The sequence below is a fragment of the Garra rufa genome, chromosome 14, assembly GCF_049309525.1.
Source record: "Garra rufa chromosome 14, GarRuf1.0, whole genome shotgun sequence".
NCBI lineage: Eukaryota > Metazoa > Chordata > Actinopteri > Cypriniformes > Cyprinidae > Garra > Garra rufa.
The window spans coordinates 17,297,248-17,316,708 of NC_133374.1; the positions used below are offsets into that span (position 1 = coordinate 17,297,248).

Consider the following 19,461-nt stretch of genomic DNA (forward strand, 5'->3'; position numbering starts at 1 on the left):
TTGATTTCGTCTTTAAACAACCAGTGGCTTATTGAATTAGAGGAAGCTGGCTTTTCTTCCTCAGGAAACTTGCAGAGGAAACAAAGCGATTTGGAGAGCCCATTTTGCTATAGAGACTCGACTGGATCTTCTCTGTTCTAGAAGTACTGAACTAACCTGCACCGGTGCTGTGGTAGGAGTGGGGGTCCGGTTTTGGTCGGTCCGGAGGGGATGGACATCTTTCTGATCTCATTTGGACTGATATTCATGTGTGTCCAATGCTCAGCTCAGATACTCTCTCCAACCGGGAAAAACGTCTGCTTCAGTGTCAGGTACCGATGTGTCGTTATCTCAGATATTCCTTCAGGAAAAATAAAAGTAAATGTGTCACTTTTATAGTATAGAGCTATAAAATGAACGTGGACCACATAGCCAAGATCATTTGATTGATCGTTACATAAAGTCTTTTTGAATCTGGTTTGAATTTGACATAAAATGTTTTGAGGGCATCTTGAGATATCCTTTGAAACTAAAAAAAAAGGTGACAAAACTTAATTACTAAATTGTCTAGGATAAACAATTGATGTTTTTATAAGATGTCATTTGTAAATTGTCTTTTCTATGGGGTTTCTTAAGTTTTAAAATTGTGACCCTGGACCACAAAACCAGTCTTAAGTAGCATGAGTATATTTGTAGTAATAACCAAAAATATGGGTCAAAATTATATATTTTTCTTTTATGCCAAAAATCATAAGGATAGTAAGTAAAGATCATGTTCCATGATGATATTTCGTAAAAATGTTTACCGTAAATATATCAAAGCTTAGTAAGATTTGGTTTGGACAACTTTTAAGGTGATTTCCTCAATATTTAGATTTATTTTTGCATCCTCAGATTCCAGATTTTCAATTAGTTTTATCTCAGCCAAATATTGTCCTATCCTAACAAAACATACATCAGTGGAAAGCTTATTTATTTATCTTATAATCTCAAAAATGGACCCTTATGACGATTTTTGTGGTCCAGGTTCACAATTGTATGTGTCCTTTTAACCTACAAACATTTTATTTATTATGTCAGTATATATTCAGTACATTATATTCTGTCTCAATAGGGATTATTCTCCCATATGTTGTTCTGGATGGGGCCAGAACGGTGATGAATGCACTGTTCGTGAGTATTGATTCCGTCTGTTCATGTACTTTAATACAAAATTAAACGTTGTTTTATTGATGACACAACAAGCTTGCTTCCTGTGGCCCTGTTATTGTCAGCAATTTTAAGTTGCGGTTCCCTTTCGGACGGTCTCTGTGTTGTTGTCACTGACGCTATGGGTACTGTTGTTTTTCATGTATCTTTTTGTTTTCTCAGCCCTCTGTGAGGGAGAAAGAACCTGTCTGCAGGATGAAGTGTGTGTTTACCCTGGACTTTGTCGATGTAAACCTGGATTTTACGGGTACCAGTGCAAAACCCGTGAGTAATATCATTTATACAACCATTGAGGGTTACTGGTTTCAGGACTGCTTTTGCAGTTGTACAGCTGTGTTTGGACTTAAGGTTAAGCCATTCAAACAATACCACACGAGCAAGCCTGATATTGCTTTACATGAAACACATTGTGACTTACTTTTTAGATACAATTATGCCAGTTACTTTGTCTGTTTTGCCTCCTTCGAACAACGTAGTTCCAAACAGCTCCAAAGCAGAATCAACCTTTAAGCTTTTTTTGAGCACGATTCACTGCTTCGAATTCGAAACGCGCGAAACACACAGGCAGTGTTGCCAGACGTACGATAATTATCGTATTTGTACCATAATTTTGACCTCTGTACGATGTACGATCAATAATACCACAATGTACGATAATTTCAGAATTTTGTGACACCATGGTCGTTGTAATTATAGAGCTTCTATTCTCAAAGATCTAGCTGTGTGGATCCTACGTCTACCTGCATGATTGTGAGGAGACGTGAACGTGGCGTTACGCATGTCTTTCATCCGTTCTTACGTCTTCTCAACCAATATCATCGTGGAGAATGGCTCTCTCGCACGAGCACAAGTTAACGTTCCTGTCGCACTTAGGTCAGTTGTTTCAAAACTGAGGTTGTTAGTTTAACAATAAAGTATAGAAAATGAGTGCTGAAAAGGATAAATAGCTGTAACATCTAGATAAATATCTTTATTTTGAACGTTTGACTCAAATACGATAATTTTCTCCCAAATACGATAATTTTGAGCTTTTGGTACGATACTTGGACATTTCCAATCTGGCAACACTGCACACAGGCCACCTGCTGGTCAAAATGGCGCAATTCAACGAAAACTCATTCAAACATATACTGCCACCTTTTAAAAACCAATTGCAAATGTTTTCATAAAAGTACATCTATTAAATGTCCACGAAGACATATATAGTATTAAATATGAAGTTTATGTAAAATGTGTAGTGCTTTGTGTTAGGCTTCTACCTGGCAAACTATGCCAATTAGAAGCATTTATAAAAATGAACCATTTAAAATAAAAAATAAAAATGAACCTAAACTATACAAATAACCGGAGATCATTTAAAACCATTAAATATTAGACAGTTAATCATGGTTTGAAATGTTGCCTCATTTTATTAAAATAAATATTATATATTATATTATGTTAATATTATTATATTCTTTTTTTTGTTATCAAATTTTTATTGAGGTTTTGAAATTGTGACAGACCATACATAAACAATACAACCTAGACAGTCAATCAGCATATAACCATGAGTATAAAAACAAGAAAAAAATACCTGAAAAATAAATAAATAAGAAATTAAACTGCAATAATTCCAAGTAATATTCTTAAAGCAAATAACAGAAAAATGTAAAAAAAAAAGGGGGGGGGGGGGTAATTAAATCCACCAAATAAACCGTACAGAAATACATGTAGCTATAAATGAACAGATAATAAGAACCATAAATAATAATAATAATCAATCTTAACATTCGTAAGAGTGCTGAAAGAGGTCTATATCAGTCAAAGAACCGACCAAAACAGCCCAAACGGGGAACATTAAACTGCTTCAAAAAAAAAAAAAAGAAATGAAATGAAGAGAGGAAGTATCAAAGGGAAAGAGAGAAGAAATAAAAGTAAAAAAAAAAAGGGGGGGGGGGGGGCTGGAACCAAAGTGAGAAGGGGGGAGGGTTCTCATTAATTTAGCATATTAAATCTTTAAGCTTCTCCAACCTTGCACCATGGATGCGTGCAGTGGACATCTCGAGATATACAATGTCTATAAATGTAAAAATCCAAAGAGGTTTGTTAAGAGAATGTGGAGGCTTCCACCTTATAGCAACAATTTTCTTAGCTGCTGTCAAACCAGCTAGAAATACTCGCTTCTGAATTTTGTTGAATCTCAGAGAAATCATTTAAAAGAAAAGTTGCATTATATTCTTTAAATATTAAAATTTGAAATCTAAGACTTTGTCTCATATCAAAAGTAATAAAGCATTTTGTTATTTAAAAATAAATGTCATTTACTGGATGAGAGGTACGCTACAATGTTCATTTACTGAAAACAGGTTAGACTAATCAATTCTTGGGATTTAAGAATGTTATCGTTTTGTAAAAATGAGAATCGATTAAAATTGAGAAATTGCTATTTTTTTTACCCAGCCCTAGTTGATAATACAATATTGTGCACCTAGTTGATTATGGCTCTGAATTCTTTATTCACCACAGCTTGTCCTCCTGAATTTTGGGGGCCGGATTGCCGGGAGCTCTGTCCCTGTCACCCTCATGGACGCTGTGACCCAGTCACTGGTGAGTGCTCATGCCTGCCTAACCGCTGGGGCAACCTGTGCCAAAACAGCTGCAAATGTGGACGGCATGGGAAATGTGACCCTGTTTATGGCAACTGCACCTGTGAGGAGGGCTGGTGGACGTCCACTTGCTCCAAAGCCTGTCAGTGCCACCCTGCTACATCCACTTGTGAACAAGACACAGGACGCTGCCTGTGTTTCAAAGGCTACTGGGGCCAAAAGTGCAGCCTGCGATGCAACTGCTATGTGTCCCCTTGCCTGCAGCGCACAGGGGCCTGTCAGTGCCTGCATGGCTGGTGGGGTCCGTCCTGTGACCGCCGTTGCATTTGTAATCTTAGCTATGCCGACTGTGACATGCAAACTGGCACCTGTCTGTGCCACCCCGGTTACAAAGAGCCCTTCTGCAATGAGCCTTGTGACAGTGGAAAGTATGGCAGAGGCTGTACAAAGAGGTAAGTAAAAAGGCAAAAATAAAGAAATAGTTTGGTTATGATTTTATACAGAGCACGTTTAACAATGATGAAGACATTATTATGTTACCATGAGCATTTTAACTTCATTTCTGTTCTTTTATCTGTTCATGTGTAGCTGTGGACACTGTGAAGGAGGCAGGTCTTGTTCTAAACAGGACGGCCTGTGTGATGCCTGTGCACCAGGTTGGAATGGGACTCGCTGTGACCAGCCCTGTCCTGCAGGTTATTATGGCCATCACTGCCGAGAGGTTTGTCCACATTGCAGAAACATGGACCCGTGTGATCCGGAAACTGGAGCGTGCTTGCACTGTGATCCTGGTTGGACTGGACCGAGGTACATATCTTTTGGGATTCATATATATATATATATATATATATATACACCGTGGCAAACTGCAGGGCAGTTAAAAATATCTGCACTTAATCACATTTAATAATAAACCTTTATACAGAACTAATTGAACTAAATAAGCAGCAACAAACAATGTGAAAAGTGTTGTCCGATTCACAAATCAAATTACTCATATAAGCTAGTACTTTTTAATGGAACAACAACATACAGCATGACTAGTGTAGAATGACTCCCAAACTCTTATGAGCTGGTTCTTTTTTTTTAGTGAATCAAAAGCATACAGAATAACTAGTAGTCTGATTCATGAACAAATGAATCTTATGAACTGGCTCTTTTTAATGAATCAACAAAAAATAGTGCAATCAGTGTCCTATTCACGAATAAATGACTCTTATGAGCCGGTTCTTTTTTGTGAATCAAAAATATACATCATGACCAGCGTAGTCTGATTCATGAAGAAATAACTCTTATGAACTGGTTCTTTTTAGTGAATCAAGAAAATACAATGCAATAAGTGTCCCATTCCTGAACAAATTACTCTTATGAGCCGTTTTTTTAGCGAATCAAAAATATACATCATGACCAGCATAGTCTGATTCATGAAAAAATGTCTCTTATGAGCCGGTCCTGTTTAGTGAATCAACAAAATACAGTGCAATCAGTGTCCCATTCACAAATAAATGACTCTTTGAGTCAGTTCTTTTTAGTGAATCAAAAATATACAGCATGACCAGCGTAGTCTGATTCATAAACAAATGACTCTTATGAACCGCTTCTGTTTAGTGAATCAACAAAATGTAGTACAACCAGTGTCCCATTCATGAACAAATGACTCTTTGAGTCGGTTCTTTTTTGTGAATCAAAAATATACAGCATGACCAGCGTAGTCTAATTCATGGACAAATGACTTTTATGAACTGCTTCTTTTTAGTGAATCAACAAAATATTTTACAACCAGTGTCCCATTCATGAACAAATGACTCTTATGAGCTGGTTCTTTTTAGTGAATCAAAAATAAACATTATGACCAGCGTAGACTGATTCATGAACAAAAAACTCTTATGAGCCAGTTCTCTTTAGTGAATCAGAAACATGCATCATAACCAGTGTATTTATAAATGACTTTTTGAGTCTGTTCTTTTTATTGAATCAAAAAAATACATCACGACCAGTGCAGTCTGATTGTTAAACAAATGACTTGTTAAACAAATGACTTTTCGGTGAATCAACAAAACACAGCACAGCTAGTATCCCATTTATCTGTTTAATGAATAGTTCTAAAAGATGAGTTACAGGTTTAAATCAGCCTGAAACACTGCATGGCGTAATTCACAGCATATTTTCAATATTTCATATTTAAAGGAACCGTATGTAAGAAATTTATGTCAGTTAATCATAAAATGGCCCTGACATGTCACTAGACATTAAGAAATCATGTTCATTTCAAATACTTATATCACTGACAACAGTGGTCCGGCCAGGATATTGTCATTTAAAAGTGAGAGTTGCAGCCCTCAACTGATGTTATTGTTGTCGTTTTGTGTTTTGGTCTGAGGCTCCACCCTCCAGCTATCTACTAATCACGAAGTCAGTAGAGTTTTGTGATCTGGGTTGCCAGCTCTGTTACGGCTGCAGCCGAACGTGTCAGATAAAACATGTATAACGTTACGAAACCTAAAAGCCTCGTTATGAATCCGAAATACGTCGTGACAAAGTCCGAAATAAAACAAGGATTGGTATAGGAGATGCCTTTGAAAGATGGAGACGGCTGAAAACGGAGAAGAATTTGAAGATAGATGCCAACGTTGCTTATTTTCTCCTGGACATGTAAGATTCATCTATGTTTGGCTAACTTTGCTTCCGTACACAGTGGATTTCCCACGGTCGGCCGTGCTAAATGCGTATCATAAAAAGCTTTATATCGCACCACTAGCAGGGTATGAAAACAATCTATGTTCCGACTGAAATGTGGTATTACAGTACATCTTTGCGAAATATTTGGCTAATCGCCATCTGTAAATTTTTGCGATACATAATTACTTCGCAAAACATCTCTTGTGAAGCATAAACATAATTAATAGAAGAAAAACAAATTACTGTGTAGGACTCGTCACTTGCCATTGGAAGCTCCTTGTAGCAGCCTACTCCTGCAGCTTAGCTGCCTGGCAACCTCGAGTCAGGGGGGGAGCGGGAGGGGATACACGTTCTACAGTATTTTGAAAGTGATTGCAGTACCAGTTTTGGCCACAATCCTACATACGGTTCCTTTAAGAAAAATTCCCGTTACAACTGAAAAGTACAAAAAAAAAAAATGAATAGGAACTGAATCATGACATGAATCAAATTGAGCGCTTGTGAATCAGAATTGAACTATTTGGAAAATATGCATATATATTTTATTTCTTCTGTGTATAATTGAACCTGCTTAGATTTCGACACAGGGCTGTTTACTATCTATTATCCTTTTAAATTTGGACTTCTCCCTTTCTGCAGATGCGACAAACCCTGCACAGATGGTAGATACGGAGATGGCTGTCGCTTCCTGTGTAAAACCTGCCATCACGGCCACTGCAACCACGTGACAGGAAGTTGCATTTGTCTTCCTGGCTTCCAGGGTGAGAGGTGAGGGTACAATAGTATTTATAGCTTGTTTTTTAACTTGCTGCAAGAGTCAAATAAGTGTCCTTCACTGTTCAATCTCTGTTGTAGCTGCAACAGCACATGTCCTCCTAACCTGTATGGCATCAACTGCTCCTCCACATGTGACTGTGGGAACCATGCCTGCCATCCAGCCACAGGAGCTTGTCCAAACAGTATGTCCAGACACTACATTTGATTTTCACAGCTGGTATCCGTATCCCCCTCATCCGTTTTCGTATTTGTCTGCTAGGTAGCAGGGCAGGTCTATTAGCAGGGCTTTTGATCCCCTTGTGCATTTTAATACTCGCCTTGCTGTTCTGCTGCTGCTGCTGTGGGCGGCCCGTCGAAGCGAAGGAAGGGTATGGATTTGCTATTTGGAAGCTAATATAATATAAAATGCATTATTATTTAGCAAACAATAAGAACAATTATGTCCTCTAGAGTGGTGGTTGGAGATGGCAGCCCTGCGGTCCGCATGAAGCATCATGTTTATACTGTGCTGGCCAACATGGGTTCAGCAATGCCCTGCATTACCCTTTGGTCATCCGGTTTGCCCAGGGTTACAGGTAATGAGCCTATTTTTATTTGCAGCTGTCACTGAGAAACATAAGAAAGGGAGATTGTGTTTTGTTGAACATAAGTGGACTTTTAACGTTCTCCGCTGTTTTCAGTCTCTCATCATGATCCTGAGCTCACGTTTAACCACAGCTTCATTGAGCAGCCATCGTCCGGCTGGGTGTCTGATTCATTTGAAACTGATGAGGAAGGAGAGGCTGTCTACTGTGAACCACCCAGGGAAGGTACATTATATTTCTAGTTTCAGCAGCTAGAGTTTTTCTAAAGAAACATTGTCCAACAGCAACACCAGCAGGTAAAGTTAGAGTGAGAGTCTGTTTCTCTCGCCTCTCCTGAGCCCATTGAGTTTTAACAGACGCCCTAAAGCGTGCGGTGAGTTTGGTGGGTGGGGGGGTAATTGTGAATGAATGAAGAAAAGTCACGTGAGAGGAGGCAATGCCTTCGTCGCGATATGATTGGATATGACTGGTTATGTTCGACTGTGATTGGTTCATGTGATAAATCCCACTCCCTCTTGTGTTTGTGTGTGTTTTGCATTCACAAATCAGTTTGAATTAACAATATAATGGTGTTAATGGGAAGACTAATTTAAAAAAAATAAGTAAACAACTCAAACTGAAATATAACCACTTTATGTCAAAAAAGTCTTAAAAATGGCCTGAAAAAATTATCTGTGGAAGTTTTTAGTGAGTAATCACCTTGGTCACACTGCAAGAAAGTGTCAGATTTATTATATTTGCTGTTCACATTGTCTGAGTTTTAGTGCTACAAAAAAATTAAATAAATAAAATTACTAAAAAACTAAAATTAGAGATTCATTTTCATTATTTTGACTTTATTCTTAAAATTTTTTGATTTTATTCTCTAAACATTTTGACTTTATTCTCCAAACACGATTTTATTCTCGTAGTTTTGACTTTGTTCTCAAAGCATATCGACTTTATTCTCATAATTTTGACTTTATAGTCAAAATATTATGACTTTATTCTCAAAATATTTGGACTTTCTCATAATTTTGACTTTATTCTTGAAATATTTTGACTTTATTTTCGTAATTTCGACTATATTGTCGAAATATTTCAACCTTCTTCTCAAAATATCTTATTTTTACTTTATTTTTGTAATTTTGGCTTTATTGTCATAATATTTCAACTTTATTCTTATAATTTCGACTTTATTCTCGAAATATTACTTTATTTTCATAATTTTGTTTTTATTCTCTAAATATTTTGACTTAATTCTCATAATTTCAACTTTATTCTCAAAATATTTAGACTTTATTCTCGTAATTTCGACTATATTCTCTAAACATTTTGACTTTATTTTCATAATTTCGACTTTATTCTTGTAATAATTTGACTTTATTCTTGACATTTTGACTATTCTCTAAATATTTTGACTTTATTATCAAAATATTTAGACTTTATTTTCGTAATTTTGACTTTAGTCTCGAAATATTCTTACTTTATTTTTGTAATTTTGACTTTATTCTCGTAATTTCAACTTTATTTACAAAATATTTAGACTGTATTTTCATAATTTTGACTATTTTCTCAAAATATTTAGACTTTATTTTTGAAATATTTAGACTTTATTTTCGTAATCTTCATTTTTGGCAATAAAACGTGGTAAATTTGCTTTGTCAAAAAACATATCTGTGTCATTGTGAGGAAGAAAATCAGATTTGCATCATATTTTACTGCAATCTATTCTTCAATATACCGATTCATCTGCTTCTCCTCACACAGATGTTCTTACTGTGGCCGGTGGAGAGCTTCAGGAGCTAAACTCAAAGTGTAACTTCTTCCCTGACCCATCAACCTTCAGCAGTGAGGACATGTCACAAGATTTTGGTATCCCTCGTACCTCCAGCATTGCCAAATCCAAACGTCCTTCGGTCTCCTTCGCAGAGGGCACAAAGTTCACCCCCAAAGAGCGGCGTAGCTCAACTCAAGACCTGCCGGGAAATATCCGGAAACCCAAGGCCTGGGGTGTGCTGATGATCTCAGCCCTGCAAGGAGGACAGTCAAACCACAGTGAAACAGAAACAGAAAAAGAAGACAAAAACAACGAGGAGAACATTTCCTCAGAAGAGCAAGCAGCTGCATCTGAAACATCACAAACTGACTCCGAAAAATATAGTTCTGGCCCGCCAAGGACTCACCTCACAGTGCCCAGTGGGAGACGACGTACACTTTCCAATACCAGAAAGAACGCCCAGCCGTCTGATAGCGGCCAGGACGCAGATTCAGAGAAGTTAACAACTGTATATGTGACTGTGGGTAAGACCCAGAAGATGGCCAAGCAAGAGCCCCCCTCAGAAGGTCCCGTTCAGGCGGTGCTGCGCAGACTGGGCAGCCTACAGAGACAAAGAGAGGAGGGCGCCCAGCCCAAAGGAAGGGGGCAGGCAATCGCCAAGCCACCACGGAGGAAACTGGGAGCGCGGGCCAGTGCGTGGGAGCAGGCTACTGGGTCAAACCAATCAGAGGTGGTCATGAGGAAACCTAGTCGCAGGAAACACAACTCCCTCAGCTCTCCCTGCACAGTCGGGGCAACAGACTTTTCTCAGGAGAACAGCACCCCTAAGAGGCCATTGTCCTCTATTTTAAAAAGCGTTCCAGAGAGTGATACACTCCATAGTTTGGAGGTAGAACAAGACAGTGAAGTGGTTTGTGAGACAGATACTCTAACAGAGCACACTTATGAGACTGTGGCTCCATCTGATTGGGTCTCCACATCTTCAGAGATTATTATTAATGAGACAGTTGTGGACCAAGCAGAAAATGAGCCAAATTATGAGAATGTTTATGTAAACCATTCATAATATTCATGAATCTTAAAATTAATGAGTTTTTAAGTAATGTATGTACGTTTTGCATAAACTGCATAAACATATCCACATAGAAAATTTTGTTTGTTTGTATATTCCCTATTATAATTTCTATTAAAATGTTACTTTTTAGTTTAAAAGTAATTATATCATTTAAAAAAAATCTTTTTAAAGTGTTGTATCAAGATTTTACCCTTATGTACGATTTTACTCCTTATGTAACTGGTGTATGCCAGTAAGATTTTTTGTTTTTAATTAATACTATTATTCAGCAACTATGCATTAATTTAAACTAACCTGCCAGGCATATACATTGTTAAAAAAATCTCTAATAAATGCTGTTCTTTTAAACTTTTTATTGATCAAGTATCCTAAAAAAATATATAAATCAAGGTTTCCACAAAAATATTAACCAGTACAACTGGCTTCAACATTGATAATATTAAGAAATATTTCTTGAGTAGGTAATCGGCATATTAGAATGATTTCTGAAGGATCATGTGACATTGAGGACTTGAGTAATGATCCTGAAAATTCAGATTTGCCATATCAGGAATAAATTAGATTTAGTTTAAATTGTAATATTTCACTGTTTTTAATTTAATCAAACAAATGCAACCTTGTAGTGAAACTACGAGACGTCCTTTAAAAGCATTAAACATTTTTACCAACCCCAAACCTTTGAACATTACTGTAGATCAATCATGTGCCAAGGTATGAACCCTGCAGCATGAAATAACTTCCATAACAATTTGGAAAAAATAGAACTGTCTTGAGTTACCCTGACAGATATTTCCTGGATAGCCTTTTTTCTCTTAGGGCTGTATAAGTTTCTATGTATTTGCATGTCTTGGTTTTTGACATTCTTTTCTCTATGCATGATAAATAAGGATTAGTCCTTACATGCATCATTACTGCGAAGTTGTTCTTGGCAGCATGACACTGATTACATGTAATGTGGTGTGGTGTGCTGTAGATAAATTCAATGGGCTGATATTGGCAGTAAGCTCACTGTTTTGTTTGGAAAGAGAAAGAAACCACAATAAAATGGATGAATTGGGCCAAAACACTGACTGGAAATGTAAACGGCCTTGGTTGCTGGCAGCAAAAATGACAAGAAACAACCTTTTACTGTGCTGAAAAAAGCTAGTAAGAGATTTCTCTTAAACATTAAACATCCTTAAGAGGGCTTTCAAAGATAGAACCTAATAAAATAACTTTTACATATTAAAAAAATGCTGTGTATTCAAGGACTGCAAAACACTAAAAGCTGTTGTAAAGCTCTTAATGAAAATCAAAGTATAATTCTATGATTATATTTATGTCTTTTTATTTGAGATTTTATCTTTGAGACTAAAAATTGCATAGTGTCCATTGAGCATAATTAATCAACAACACAACAATTAGGAATAAAGATTAGATTAATCACTAGCGGCGAGGGACTTGTAGCACATTATGAATGTTATTCTATTTGTGTTCAAATCAGTGGAGAGATTCTAAAAGGGCCTACTAATGATTCTCTTTGACCGTACAAATGCAGCTTATTTTCTTGTATGATAAATACTATTAAATGTCTTTACAGTTGGAATCATCTTTTTTCTGCTCCTGGCTTGTCTTTGCAGCCAAGCCAGTATTTTCCGATAGGTCTTGGATATGGCGGGTTTGCATAGTCAACCCGCTTGGTTCGGAGATTCACTCTGTAGTACTTATCTGTAAAGAAAAAGAATCTGAATATAATATAATATTATAAAATCAGGTCAATTTCAGTTCCTCCTTTAAATATTATCCACCTTATTCTTCAATGCGAAAGTAAGCCTATGGGAGAGACTTCTGGTTCATTAGCTGCTATAAAGATTTAACAAGACAAATAACAAAGCGTGGTAAACGGTAAAACTGCTTGCACTACAAACCAGTGTGTTCATAATTAAGATAATAGATTCAAATAATATGGTAAGACACACCAATTTGCAATAACAGACAGCAAAACAAGCTGTTTTGTACAGCTAAAAATAGCTGGATGCAGATGAGACCAATAGCCAGACCCATAAAATTTACAAATGGCCTCTCACTTTTACGGGAAAATAAGGTGGATCATTTCTGTCATGACAACTCTCTTAAGAGTTTAGCATAGTCATACACAAGCAATTAGCGAGACTTGCTACTGCTAATACATCCACAGACATGCTTACATGTGAGCATGTAAGAAATATTGCTGCTGCACATAGAACATATGTGACCCTGGGCCACAAAACCAGTCATAAGGTAAAATTTTACAAAACTGAGATGTATACAACATATGAAAGCTCAATAAATAAGCTTTCTATCGATGTATGGTTTGTTAGGATAGGACAATATTTGGCCGAGATACATCTATTTGAAAATCTAGAATCTGAGGGTGCAAAAAAAATCAAAATACTGAGAAAATCACCTTTAAAGTTGTCCAAATTAAGTTCTTAATGCATATTACTAATCAAAAATTACATTTTGATATATTTACAGTAGGAATTTTACAAAAAAATCTTAATGGAACATGATCTTTACTTAATTTCCTAATGATTTTTGGCATAAAAGAAAAATCAATAATTTTCCTAATGATTTTTGGCATAAAAGAAAAATCAATAATTTTGACCCATACAATGTATTTTTGGCTATTGCTACAAATATACCCCAGCGACTTAACACTGGTTTTGTGGTCCAGGGTCACATATATGAAATAACTCCCATATATGACATACATTAAAATACTATGTAGTAGATGCATACAGGTGGAGCTGAGGAAGTAGAGGGTTTCTGAAGTGCGCTGAAACTGCTACTTGAATGCTGAGCAGCAAGTTCATTGGCTGCTGATTCGAAATGAAACCAATCTATTCAAAGTGAATAATGATATTATTATGTCAGAATGAGTTAGAACCTATCGGTCTGTGGCGCCATCTAGAGTTTCATGACAGAAATTTGGATATAATATTAAAGGATTAGTTAACTTCCTGAATAAAAATTGCCTGATAATTTACTCACCTCCATGTCATCCAAGATGTTTGTCTTTCTTTATTCAGTCGCAAAGGAATTAGGGTTTTTGAGGGAAACATTTCAGAATTTTTCTCCATATAGTGGACTTTAGTGAGACCCAATGTGTTGAAGGTGCAAACTGCAGTTTCAGTGCAGCTTTAAATGTCTAAAAATGATCCCAGCCGAGGAATGGGGTCTTATCTAGCAAAACGACCGGCCATTTTCTAAAAAAATAAAAATGTGTATACTTTTTAATCACAAATGCTCGTAGTCATGTTGGAAAGGTCACGCGTTATGTAGGCAGAAGTACCGACCCAGTGTTTGCAAGGCAAACGTGCAAAGAAAGTCAAATGCCCTTTACAAAAAAGGTAAAATAACGATGTCGGACGATTTTGAAGTTGAGATGAGATGTTTTTCACCCTACCCAACCGTTTTTGAACCGGAGTATACAGATGAAAGGCTAACTGCTTTTTGAAACTGCAATTTGGACGTTCAACCTACTGATCCCCACTGAAGTCCACTATATGAAGAAAAATCCTGGAATGTTTTCCTCAAAAACCTTAATTTCTTTTCAATTGAAGAAAGAAAGACATAAACATTTTGGATAACATGGGGGTGTGTAAATTATCAGGATTTTTTTTTTCTTGAAATGTACTAATCCTTTAAACAATCATGTCAATTTTTGGAAAATATAATATGTTACCCTGGACCACAAAATATGAAAGCTAAATGAATAAGTTTTCTATTGATACATGGTTTGTTAGGACAGGACAATATTTGTCCAAGATACAATTACTAGAATATCTGGAATCTGAGGGTGCAAAAAAATCTAAATACTGAGAAAATCTCCTTTAAAGTTGTCCAAATAAAGTTCTTAGCAATGCATATTACTAATCAAAAATTAAATTTATTTATAAATATCTTTATGGAACATGAACATGATCTTAACTTAATATCCTAATGATTTTTGGCATAAAAGAAAAATAGATAATTTAGACCCATACAATGTATTTTTGGCTAATGCTACAAATATACCCTTGCAACTAATGACTGGTTTTGTGGTAAAGGGTCACAAACAAAATAATAATATATTATATAAAATAATTATGTAATATAAGTACCTCCTTTGAAGAAGTAGACACTCTGTAAAGGCTGACTCCTGCGCTGTATGTCATAGGCGATGTCTTCAGAAGGTCTGTATCTGTAGTCATAATCATAGTCATTTTGTCTATTATAATAGTCTCTACGTCTATCCTGGTCTTGCCACCTGTCCTGCCCAAACCTCTGAGCGAATTCCTGTCCAATGCTGATGCCCCTCTCCGCCATAGTCTCCCAATATGGTGACCTATTCTGTCTGCGTCTGGAGCCCCGCTGCTGATCCCACTGCTGCCCATATTGTTGATCCCACTGCTGCCTATAACGCTGCCCATATTGTTGGTCCCATTGCTGCCTATTACGCTGGTCCCACTGCTGGCCATATCGTTGGCCCCACTGCTGGTCCCGATCCTGCCGATATCTGTCCTGACGCCTTCTGCTGGGCCATCTCGGAGCGACGTAGAGTCTGCCGGCTAGCACAGCATCCACAGGAGATGTGATGCCAATCCAGTCTTTGTTGATGAAGTGATGGCCACCGTGATGACTTTGAGCTGGAAGAAAGTAATTAAAAGCTGTGGTATGGACAGTTCAAAGTATTGATAGCTTCCTCTAAAAAAAGTATTACCTCCACCAAAGAGCTGGTTGAAGTGATCAAACCATCGGTCGTAGTAAATATCAGTGTATCTGCGGAAGAGTGTTGAGGGTGATCTCAATGACATCTGAATGCACTCCTCATGGGACGGCTGATGTTTGAACTCATACTGGTAATACTGGTCTCCTAGAAAGAGGTATGTATGCTAGTTTAATAAAGTTAAATGAACATGAAAGTAAATCTAGATGTACTGTATTTTTTAAGGTGAAGCACAAACCTTTAAAAAAATAAACCTTCTCTTTGCCATGATGGCTGTGAGCAGGAATAGCAAAGGCAGCATCCAGATGGTCCGGCATCTTCTCAAATCCCACAGATATTTCTCGTGGGAAATCTTTATCTAGTACTCCATCTTCAAACCTCCAGTATTTATTACCCTGGGAAAAATATAACAAAACATTGTCATTTACAATCACACGGTGAAACTGATTAAATAATTCTGATTAACTCTGATTAAATAAATTTAAATGAATAGTGACTATTTCTTATATTGTAAATAACACAGGGAAATGTTTTACACTGTATAAATGCCAGACATTATAAATGGTTTAAATTACTGATATACAGTTCAAGTCAAATATTTACATACACCTTGCAGAATTTGCTAAATGTTAATTATTTTACCTAAATAAGAGGGACCTGAATAAGATATTTCACATAAAAGATGTTTACATATAATTCACAAGAGAAAATAAAAATTGAAGTCATAAAAATTTGTTTAGTGATGATTGTTCATGAGTCCCTCATTCGTTCTAAACAGTTAAACTGCCTGCTGTTCTTCAGAATAATTCTTAAGGTCCAATAAATTCTTTGGTTTTTCAGCATTTTCTGTATTTGAAGCCTTTCCAACAATGACTGTATGATTTTGAGATCCATCTTTTCATATTAAGGACAACTGAGGGACTAATATGCAACTATTACAGAAGGTTTAAACGCTCTCTGATGCTTCAAAAGGGAAAAAAATTATGCGTTAAGAGCCTGGGGTGAAAACTTTTTGAATTTGAAGATCTGGGCAAATATAACTTATTTTGTCTTCTGGGAAACATGTAAATATCTTCTGTAGCTTCTGAAGGGCAGTACTAAATGAAAAAAAAAAGATATTTAGGCAAAATAAGAAAAATCTCAGTTGTCCTCAGTGTGAAAAGATGAACCACAAAATCATACAGTCATTGCTGGAAAGGGTTCAATACACAAAAATGCTGAAAAACCAAAGAATTTGTGGGACCTGAAGGATTTTTCTGAAGAATAGCAGGCAGTTTATTATTTTTGGTCAAATCAATTGTAAATGACCATCCATACTTTGAAGATGTATGTCTTTCCTTGGCAGTTTATGCGAGTGAAGGCAGCATCTATCGGACCTTTTATGCCCCAGATGTCTTCGATGAGCTTTGGGTATCCTGGTAATACTGATTTCTCATCAAGCTCAAAAAAATATTGTCCTGATAGACAAACATATCAGATTTTAAATAAGAAAAAAGTATGTATGTAAAAAATATTTTAAAAAAGTATAATTTCAGCAATACTGCAGTACTTTTGTTCTTCTTTGCTGTAAGCCACGTACCTCTGAATGCATATATAGAGCTGTTTTTGAGCTGCATGAAGGAGTCAAAGGGTCTGCCGCTGCAGACCTCAGCATCAGGGTCTTTGGCTTTTGTTGGTGTGGGTTTAGGAGTTGAGGTTGTGTGTGGAGTTGTGGTTGGGTTATTAATGGTGGAGGCTAATCTGAATTGTGTAGTTGGAGTGGCAGCAGTGGCAAGCTTTAGTGTTGGGTTATCTATTGACATTGAATCCATGACTTGTGAAGCTGGTGTTAATAGCCTGAACAATTCAGCAAAAGTTGCTGGAGATGGGGTCATAATTTTATGCTGTGATCTGGATCTGATTGGCACCTCTGTGCTGTTTGATTGCTCATCATAATCATCCTCGGGGGAAGAAGGAAAGGTGTCTCCACGGGCTGTGACGACAACAGTTTCTTATCCAATTGTTTTGTTCACTGCATTTTACAAGTTTAGTTTTGATTTGTTTAAATAGAGTTTAAGAAACCAAACTTGTAAACTTACTTTTAATACGGCATAAGGATTCATAGTCTTTGCAACAGCTCTTGTAGTATGTGCACATAGAGTCACACTGACAGTTCTTGGTGGCGTCAAACCCATTTTCACAGCGTTCAATACATGACTCTGACAGGAAAAACAGCACAGTTCCAAGATAACACAGAAAATGTATATCAAAATATCACAAGAAAATAGTGTTCTTACCTTCAGCAGCATATGTGAAAGAAATCAGTCCAAGCAGCAGAAAAAGCCTCATCTTGGTGTCTCAGAGTGAATATGACTGAAGAGCTGAGACCATCAGGGCTACAGGAATCAATGGACTCAAAGGTCACTCACCCACTTTTGTTTACTTAGACTTATTTGCTGTATATGTTTTCATCTTTTTGTTTAATCTTCCGAGACCAGACCGGAATTGTTTTGCAATTTGACAATAAAAATAGCAAAAGTTTGTTTTATGAGCACTACTTCATGAAACATTGTTTCATTTAAAGTTGATTAATATTAATATTACTCATTCAGGTCGAAGCAAAATGACTTTGGATGTTTTTTGTGGGTTACACTATTTCTGAGTGATCAGTGTAAAGGTATAGAAAGACATCCCAGCAAACACAGAACAGTTACACAAATGGTTTTCTGGGAACCAAAAATTGTTCACTTGTTTACAACTTTCACAATGTAAGAGTCTGTTTAACAAAGTCCATCATGCTGCTCTTTACTAAACTAATATGGGAGTGTATTGCTTAAACTTCGGGACAAATAACCCTACTGACCTCTGTGAAAAGTGAATGATTAATAGATCCATAAACACCATTCTGTAACCTGTCAGCGTCCACACACCTTACACAACAAACATTAGTTGTACTTGAATAAATTATGAGATTTCACAATGTAGATTTGTAAGCCCTAGTTATCGTTCTTATTCGCATATTTCTTGCTTATTTGTTCCTTCCGAACAGGTAAAATAACACTAATTGGAGGAATAAAGTTAATGAAGGTCATAATAGCCTGTGTCAGCATGTAAATCGGCGAATTATAATACTAACGTCGTCGTCTTCTCTGCAATGACTGACTGAGTTTGCACGGCGAGTCCTGACAAGTACTGCTCATTCCTGAGGCTGTACAAAACTCATGAATATTTAATGAGGTTATCAGCGAGGCACTTTATGATTGGTTGTCTGTAGCTAAACATCTCGACGTAGCACATTTTAGCACACTACACTCTGCTCTGGAGCAGGGTTTTAAACCCCAGCGTTAAAAGAAATTTTCAAAATTTCGTGTGAAACGTGGATAAAATGATTAAAATGACCTTTATCTGTGGTTTTAAGAGCATCTCCTTTTAACACTGTAAGAAGCTTACAGACTTTTTCTGACAATTTAATTTGAAGAGATGTTTCTCCATTTTAAATTTTGCCTAAAACTAAGTTAACCTCGAGCTATAAATAAATGAATGAATAAAGTCAAAAGTTTTTGACCAGTAAGATTTTTAATGTTTTTATAAGTCTTTTCGGCTCACCAAGCCTGCATTTCTTTGATCCAAAATACAGCAAAAGCAGTAATATTGTGAACTATTTTTACTATTTAAAATAACTGATATCTATTTTAATATATTTTAAACAGATTTATTCCTGTGATCAAAGCTGTTTTTAGCATCATTGCTCCATTTTTTCAATGTCACATGATCCTTCAGAAATCATTCTAATATGCTAATTTGCTGTTCAAGAAACATATGTTTCAGATAAATGCTGTCCTTCTGAACTTTCTATTCATCAAATAAATCTAAAAGAAAAAAAAAACAAATCTACTCAGCTGTTTTTAACATGATGATAATAATAATAATAATAATAATAATAATAATAATAATAATAATATTTTTTGTTTGTTTTTTTTTAGTTTTTTTTGAGCAGCAAATCAGAATATTAGAATGATTTCTGAAGGATCATTTGACTGGAGGATCATGTGGACTGAAATTACATGAATAAGTGGCATTTTAAAATATATTTAAATAAAAAA

The 19,461-nt window shown here is 36.3% G+C and overlaps 2 protein-coding genes across 2 annotated transcripts; one reads left to right on the plus strand and one right to left on the minus strand.

The window, feature by feature from the left end:
- Positions 1 to 72: 72 nt before the first annotated feature.
- scarf1 (scavenger receptor class F, member 1) lies at positions 73 to 10,998 on the plus strand. Its single transcript, XM_073817589.1, has 11 exons — positions 73 to 311; positions 1,094 to 1,152; positions 1,351 to 1,452; positions 3,697 to 4,228; positions 4,365 to 4,583; positions 7,095 to 7,223; positions 7,311 to 7,414; positions 7,492 to 7,600; positions 7,683 to 7,807; positions 7,913 to 8,041; positions 9,566 to 10,998. Exons 1-11 carry the CDS (start codon positions 211 to 213, stop codon positions 10,639 to 10,641), a joined length of 2,685 nt encoding a protein of 894 aa, XP_073673690.1. The 5' UTR covers positions 73 to 210; the 3' UTR covers positions 10,642 to 10,998.
- Positions 10,999 to 11,960: 962 nt separating this feature from the next.
- On the minus strand, positions 11,961 to 17,777 carry vtna (vitronectin a). Its single transcript, XM_073817590.1, has 8 exons — positions 17,656 to 17,777; positions 17,458 to 17,577; positions 16,959 to 17,351; positions 16,697 to 16,836; positions 15,618 to 15,774; positions 15,374 to 15,526; positions 14,775 to 15,299; positions 11,961 to 12,357 (listed from the first exon to the last, which is right to left on the minus strand). Exons 1-8 carry the CDS (start codon positions 17,705 to 17,707, stop codon positions 12,236 to 12,238), a joined length of 1,662 nt encoding a protein of 553 aa, XP_073673691.1. The 5' UTR covers positions 17,708 to 17,777; the 3' UTR covers positions 11,961 to 12,235.
- Positions 17,778 to 19,461: the final 1,684 nt, after the last annotated feature.

Bases quoted from the DNA above. Each gene is read 5' to 3' on its own strand.
- vtna (XM_073817590.1), bottom strand. From the start codon at position 17,707: ATGAGGCTTTTTCTGCTGCTTGGACTGATTTCTTTCACATATGCTGCT. The intron at 15,775-16,696 runs GTATGGATGGTC...TATTTTTCCCAG, and splicing joins GAAAGACATACATCTTCAAA to GGTAATAAATACTGGAGGTT. The intron at 15,527-15,617 runs GTTTGTGCTTCA...ACCTCTTTCTAG, and splicing joins GAAGGTTTATTTTTTTAAAG to GAGACCAGTATTACCAGTAT.
- scarf1 (XM_073817589.1), top strand. From the start codon at position 211: ATGGACATCTTTCTGATCTCATTTGGACTGATATTCATGTGTGTCCAA. The intron at 1,153-1,350 runs GTGAGTATTGAT...TTGTTTTCTCAG, and splicing joins CGGTGATGAATGCACTGTTC to CCCTCTGTGAGGGAGAAAGA. The intron at 7,415-7,491 runs GTATGTCCAGAC...TTTGTCTGCTAG, and splicing joins CACAGGAGCTTGTCCAAACA to GTAGCAGGGCAGGTCTATTA.